Source organism: Notothenia rossii (assembly GCF_949606895.1).
Source record: "Notothenia rossii genome assembly, chromosome: 6".
Taxonomy (NCBI): domain Eukaryota; kingdom Metazoa; phylum Chordata; class Actinopteri; order Perciformes; family Nototheniidae; genus Notothenia; species Notothenia rossii.
In genome coordinates, this window is record NC_136909.1 from 8,770,942 (window position 1) to 8,778,492 (window position 7,551).

General features: G+C 40.7%; 1 protein-coding gene across 1 annotated transcript in view; it reads left to right on the plus strand.

Moving 5' to 3' along the window:
* neff1 (neuronal intermediate filament family member 1) overlaps positions 1-6,912 on the plus strand; it is a gene marked incomplete at its 5' end in the record, with an annotated part of 7,543 nt that extends 631 nt beyond the window's left edge. The window contains 4 exon segments of the mRNA XM_079689406.1: positions 1-380; positions 3,072-3,389; positions 4,077-4,201; positions 5,314-6,912. The exon segment at positions 1-380 is cut by the window's left edge and continues 586 nt beyond it. Coding sequence (XP_079545532.1) covers positions 1-380; positions 3,072-3,389; positions 4,077-4,201; positions 5,314-5,659 — 1,169 coding nt within the window. The 3' untranslated portion in view covers positions 5,660-6,912.
* Between the last annotated feature and the right edge of the window lie 639 nt (positions 6,913-7,551).

Here is a 7,551-nt window from a genome sequence, read left to right on the forward strand (position 1 = left end):
AGGTGCTCGAGGCGGAGGTCACCATGCTGCGGCAGCGCCACAACGAGCCGTCCCGCCTGCACGAGCTCTACGAGCAGGAGATCCGCGAGCTGAGGGCGCGCGTGGACGAGATGACCCACGAGAAGAGCCAGATGCACGTGGAGTGCGAGCAGATGAACGACAATCTGGATCGGGTGAGGGAGAAGCTGGATGAGGAGACGAAGCTCCGCGAAGAGGCGGAGAACACCCTGAAGGGATACCGGAAGGACGTGGACGACGCCACCATCTCGCGCCTGGAGCTGGAGAAGAGAGTGGAGTCACTGCTGGATGAGATCTCGTTCCTCAGGAGGGTGCACGAGGAAGAGCTGCTGGAGCTGCAGGCGTCTCTGCAGGCCACTCAGGTACCCCCCCTCCCCACACACACAAACACACTCACACACACTAACTGCATCCAAGTGCAGGTATAGGTGGTGCTTTAGGTCAGATTCATTCGTTTTCAATGTCAAACGGCCAAGACTAAATCCAGACTTCACTACACATGCTGCTGGCAACTTTTTAAACTGTAAACTTCATGGGAGGTAATTAGAAGTTTTCCATAATAACACAGTATGATTCCTATAAGAAATCACATAAACGTCATCAGATTACAACTGTCAGCTGTTTAGCCATGTTTGACCATAGACCTGCATTCTTTAATATATCTGCAGGAAACTGTTAAATTGTAAGAGGTTATTGAATGTTTTATTCGATTCCTTTGATAAAGCTACAAAACGTCAATGCATAAAAAGATTGATCTGTTAGAAATAACCTTGTAATGTAAGTCAAATACGCAGGGCAAAAATACAACTTATTACTGTTTAAATATGAGTAAGTGTCGCATAAATTCAACAACCTGCTACCAAAACGTGTTATTTTAAGCTGTTAAAATCAATAGCGACTCCCATACACCTTATACCGTAGCAATATAGAGGTTAAGTATGTTTCCCAAGGACATTTTGACACATTGAGTGGGTGGGCTGGGGATCGAACCGGTGACCTTCTGATTGGCAGACGCCCACCCAGTCCAATAGAAGTCTGTTGGTATTCACGACTTACTGCATATTGCGCACTCTGTAATTGATGGCACTGCAGTTCCGTTTTAACACCATGAGCCCCCCCTCCCTCTCTGAGATCTCGAGCGTCTCTGCAGCGTCCCACGCGCACCGTCACACCCCCGTTCAAACTTTAAGATGTCTTAATGCCGGTTTGTAGCCAGAAACTATGCGTAAAACGGCTCCCTGTTGCGATATTATGTAAGTAGCATGCTGCAAATGTAAATAGTGCAGAAAGATCACTGTAATCTTTGAGTAAGCTTCGGTAAGTTAGTTGCTAACTAATATTTTGGGCGTAATAATGGCGATTTGCTTTAGAGGAGGCGAGGAAAATGGGGAGGAGGGGGGAGGGAGGGATAAAAATGCGGGGGGAAAGCGCATTATCCAGGGGTGTGGTCATCCCAAGGGGGCCCCAGCATGCAGGAACCCCACCAGCAGTTGTTTGTGTGACACATTTTTAGCAACACAGTGAAAATAATGTCACTGTTTGATAAACAACACTTTAGATTAGCTTGATCTTGAAGTTGTACTAATTACAAAACCATCAATAACATCCTTTTTGGAAAGGAGCTGTTATGTAATATATCATGGTGCAGGTGTAAAGACATTGAAGTGAATGAGGGCAGCAGCTTTTACTGCAACTTTAAGCATTAATCGATTCCTTGCATATGCAGTGCAGATGCCTGCTGGGTAGATTTCTCCAGGGTTTCTCTTCCTGCCTGCAGGGAATTTTACTGCCATGTAAGCTACTGACGGCAAGGTTTTCTCCTGTAGAGAAGCCCGAGTCAGCAGTCCATTCATCAGTCCTGCAGCATCAACACACACCTTATACATTTATGTACATGTCACCAGAGAGGAGTGTGCGCTGAGATTTTATCTGCAGACGGTCGTAAATCATTTTGACACAGACAATGCTTGATTATTTCTGAAATTGCACATTATAACAGATTCGAATTCAGATTACTTGTATTGCTCATTAGATTTGCATATTTGTTCACACAAACACACAACACAATATATCTTTCAATGCCAACGTGGAAGTAATAAAAAGGCTGAATGGATCATTCTTCCTCTGGCACAGAAGTTCATCAACATCACAACAGTGCCTGATTGTTTAGCAACAACAAATAACATCACAGTTTTTATCACGCTACTTTTATTTGACATCCTAGAGAAAAGTCTAGCAAACCAGTGCGTTACAGTTTCTTCATATAACAGTTACAAAAAAGTCACGTTCCCAATTTATAAAGAAACACATCTATAGACAATCAGTAATCATAAAACAATAAAGCATTTAATTGTGTAGCTTTCAAAAAGTATACTTCACAAGTGTCATCACTGTTTTATACTGTATCTATTTCTTGGACAACAAATGATATTTGACTTCTATCACAAAGTCTGCTAATATATGGTTTTGATTAAATTCAGGGGCCTGAAATAGATGTATCATCTGCCCATTGAACACAATCAGTTATCTTTTATCAACTCATAAAAAGAAATTGAAATACGATTTATGTTGACAGTTTTATAGCTGGGCTCTTCCAGACATTTTAATGAAAAAAAAAAATATTTGCTCACTTTTTGTCCTGATCCATTTATATAAAAACCTGTCTGAAGATGAGCTGATCAGACTTTGGCCACTTTATGATGTCATAACGATGTTTTGGCTTGTGTAATCATTAGCCAATCAGCAACCAAGTTAACCCCCCACCTTATCACCTGAATCTCCTCCTAGAGCACCATTGTGTTCTTTCTAACCAAATCTCTCTCAGAGGGGCGTGGGGAGGGGCTCCTTATTTTCATCTAAAGTAACAGACAGAGAATCAGCACTTTGGAAACAGGGCTGAAACAGAGGGGATTATGGGTAATGCTGCAATGATCTGTTTGGTACTTGGAGCCAAACACTTCAGAGACATGTTTGTATATATCCGAGAGCTATAATATGTTGATGAAAAACAGTATAATAGGGGACCTTTAAATAAACCCCTCTGTCCCTCACAGGTGTCGGTGGAGATGGACATGAAGCAGCCGGACCTGACGGCGGCGCTGAAGGACATCCGGGCTCAGTACGAGACTCTGTCGGCCAGGAACACGGCCCAGTCTGAGGACTGGTACCGCTCCAAGTTCAACAGTGTGACAGAGGCAGCTGCTCGCAACCAGGAGGCCGTGAAGCACTCCAAGGAGGAGCTGAGCGAGTACCGCAGGCAGGTGCAGGCCCGCACCCTGGAGATCGAGGCCCTCAGGGGCCACAACGAGGCCCTGGAGAGGCAGATCGCCGAGATGGAGGACCGCCACAACAACGAAATGGGAGATATGCAGGTACGTTTAAAAGTGTTTTACCCTTTTGGATAGTTTGTATTTATCCAGGCGAGGGAGATATGGCAAAAATATGAGGCATAAAGGTTAACTTATAAACAGTTATAAAAAGGAACAAATTATAATTATAGGCGAGGCAAGTTTATTTACAGTATATAGCACCTTCCAACACAAGGCAATTCAAAGTGCTTTAAAAAAATGAAAGACATTAAGAAAATGGCATTTCAAAACAGTCATTAAAAAGAAAAGTTAATAAAATAAACATAAATACACTTTATTTGTTATCACCTTTTATACTAGAAATTCTGCACACTTTTCTTTTAAAAATAATACATGAAGTCTGACGGAAAATGAATACTAAATAATACAAATATTAAAACCATATCTGCACCATAAGGCTCAAAGTAGGATATACTGTAAGAGACAGATAACACATGTGGTGTTTTATCACAAACTGACAGACATGGCAGATGTTTATATGGGCATCAAGTCTCAAGGACACGGTGGACTGAGTGTCTGACGGTGTGTGTGTGTGTGTGTGTGTGTGTGTGTGTGTGTGTGTGTGTGTGTGTGTGTGTGTGTGTGTGTGTGTGTGTGTGTGTGTGTGTGTGTGTGTGTGTGTGTGTGTGTGTGTGTGTGTGTGTGTGTGTGTGTGTGTCTGTGTGTTTGTGTGTGTGTGTGTGTTTGTAGGACACCATCCAGCAGCTGGAGTCCGCCCTGCGCAGCACCAAGGGAGAGATGTCCCGTCACCTGCGTGAGTACCAGGACCTGCTGAACGTGAAGATGGCCCTGGACATCGAGATCGCTGCCTACAGGTCAGTGATTAAACTAGCCTGAGGAGCTTTGATGTGTTTCGAAGCTTCATCAACAGTTTTCTACGATTATAGAATTAGATTTCAGTGATGGCTTACTAGCAGGACACAGACTTGTGTGATTCAACCATTTCCAATAACCCCATATTGTGTAAACTCCATTGTCACAATGTATTGAACAAAGATAAATGTGATCAAGCCGTTTAAAAGCAGAATATCTCACATAATATTCTGCTTTACGAACATATTTGTTGGTATTTAGGCTTTCAATAACAACATTTTCAATACAAATATCAGCTGCTCTGTGTGGCTGCACACAACCAGGGGATTTAATTAAAAACAGACTAACTCTTTAATCTCCTTATTCACTGGTTGAAGACATCATAAAATCAGAGTAGACATTCGAAGCCTCCTTTAAAAACGTACATAGGGACTCTGATTGTTACAGAAATGATCCTTGTTGCTTGTCTCTCATTTCCACAATTCCCAGTAAACTATCAACAAAATAAATGTATGCTGTAATCGGATAGATGAAGTTAAACCTTACAGTAATATATCTGGGATTGTATTTCGGGAAAATAAACCAAAACAGACATCCGAGGTGTTGCCACTGATACTGCGGTGACATTTGATCCCTCGGATCGACACAGTGAGATAATTATAGCAACGACACCAGAGGTCAACATCATCTCTTGTCGCCTGTCTATCTGTTTTTTGTATTTTAAGAAGTGATACAGTAACAGGCTGTACACAAAACAAACAAAAACAGTTTAAAGTACAACACAAAAAATAACAATTACAAATCAGAAGCAAAAATATGTTGAAAATTAATTTATTATTGATATTATTTATTAAGCATACATTAAGTGTCATATCTAACCAGAGGGCAAGGACATTCTTCTGACCCGAGCTCCTCCAATAATGCAACATATATAATAACATACAAAAATGCAAAATAAAATATAGTGCAAGAAGTCTATATACATGTCAATAGAATATATAATATGTACAAGAACACAATTTGAAATTAAATAATGCACATTAAGACAATTTTTGATATTTTCTTGTGTTTTTCAAACTAAAAGTCTGAATTGTTTTTTGTTCTGTCCGTACAGGAAGCTTCTTGAAGGTGAAGAGTGCCGCCTCAGCACTGTGAGCGGCGCCATGGTTCAGTCCGGATACCCCGGCTTCTCCTACATGTCGGCCCGAAGCTACAACCTCGGATCCTACAGGAAGTCTGAAGCCAAGCCCGAGGAGGAGGAAGAGGAAGAGGCTGAAGATGAAGAGGAAGAGGCAGAGGCAGAGGCCGAGGGAGAGGAGGGAGATGAGAACGAAGAGGAGGCAGAGGAGGGAGATGATGCTGAGGGAGAGGATGAGGAAGAAGATGATGAGGATGACAAGCAGAAGGAAAAGGAGAAGAAGAAGGAGGAGGGCTCCACCAACAAGACCACCAAGAGCTAAACTGCTAAATCTTCATCATTCCCAAAAACACATCACACTCTTCATCACGCTCCAGACGCATCACGCCCACCTAGTTTAACTGTCTCTGTTTGCTCTGTAATTCAGACGTGAGTAGTACAAAAGCTATTAGATTGAGAACAAGTATTTCAAACGGCAGAAGAGGGTCATCATGATTGTTTAAGCTAGCATGATGCTACAATGGTTTTTCCTCCACGATGATTATTTACAGTAAGAGCAATCAAAAAACCTTCTCGAGTCAGCACACAGACTTTGAGACAAACGCACAGCCAGTCCAACTTTTACGGTGCTATTTAATTTTTACATATAAAAGTTCGGCAGTACTGAAAGTAAAAGATTGTATCACAGCTCTACCAGCTCATTCTTGAATGTTGGGAAGCAAAAAAGAAAAACGCTTCTGCACATAAACACAGCAAGATACATGTTTTCACTCTTCTGCATCCCACCACGAAAATGTACCAGTTACCATTAAAGCCTTTTATTTAATTCACGGCAGTGTCACAGCACGGCAATAACGGCAAATCGGAGCTCAGAAAAACTGTATATACGAATGTGTTGTAAGAGGTTGGAGGGTATTTCCTTCAGCTTCTCCACCAGGGAATGTAGAGTTTAAATTGACGCTATATAAATATATATATTTTTGATTCTTTGATTGATTCATTTGTCAATTATCCCCCTGTCAGAGTATTCATATTTATCTCCAAGCCCTTTTTTCGTTCTCCTCGTGAACAGTGCTTTTGTTTAATTTTGCTAGATAAATGAACGTAGGTAGATGTGAGGCTGCGGGTGTCGGACAGCTGAAGGTGACACTGACAGCCCTCAGTGAAGTGGCAGATGTCGCCGGGTAAAGAGTAGCATTTAAGGGCTATTTTCACCTTAACCCCTTCCTCATCACTTTGCTGTAAACAACATAATTTTTCCTTTTCCTCTGCTTTCTTTTTTGACAAATGAATCAACCAACGGGCATGAATGCATGGCCTGACTCTTCGAGCTTGAATATCTGCTGGATGGGATAGATGTTTTGCTTGTTGTGTGTTCAATTTAAAAAAAAATTGCCTTAACCATGTCTGAAAGTGAAAATAAAACATGTTTTCCCCTTCTTCATCTCAATTGTTTCTGGGGAGGCTGAGGAGTGCTGTCTCTCCAGACCTCTGCTATACAACTGTGACTTACATGCTGCTATCTCATGCAGTAATATTCCTTTCAAAGCCAAATAAAGACATTTATTAACCAAATATTCACCACATCTCTGTGTCTTTATTCATCATATGAAGGATTTGTAATATTGTAATAATATTGTATATACTTCAAGTGCTGCAATGTATATAAGACATGTTTTTTAAATATTAGAAATACTCCCTAGTTTTAATGTCTGAATGCATTTTATAAGAGAAGTACAATCTACCCTGAAAATATATTTGATAAAAATACAATATTAAGGTTGACATAAAAAGTTTGAATGGATTTACAATCATTGTGTTACATGACACAGAAGTTAGTGAAGAGAAGATCTCCATTAAAACTGTGCTAACGGTTGCAAATTAATATTAATATATGAATAGGTTAACATGTAAGAGAAAGAGGTGAACTCCTACTTTTCAGTGTAGTAATGTCATTTGAAGTCATTAGGTAAAATGATATGAAAGCTATTTAAAATATCCAGGAGTTTTCTATTAAAGAACAAGGTCTAAAATTCCAAAATAATAAGTTTGTCAAATTTCTCCAGAGTGTGAATAAAATATGCAGATTGAAAGTCAATAAGTGTCACGGTTTTAAGTTTGTGTGTCTGATAGTGGGTGTTTTTCTGTTCTCCTTGTCATGTTTTCCTCCCTGTGTATTGTCTGGTCTTTTTTCCCTGTTTTTTCCTGTCTGTC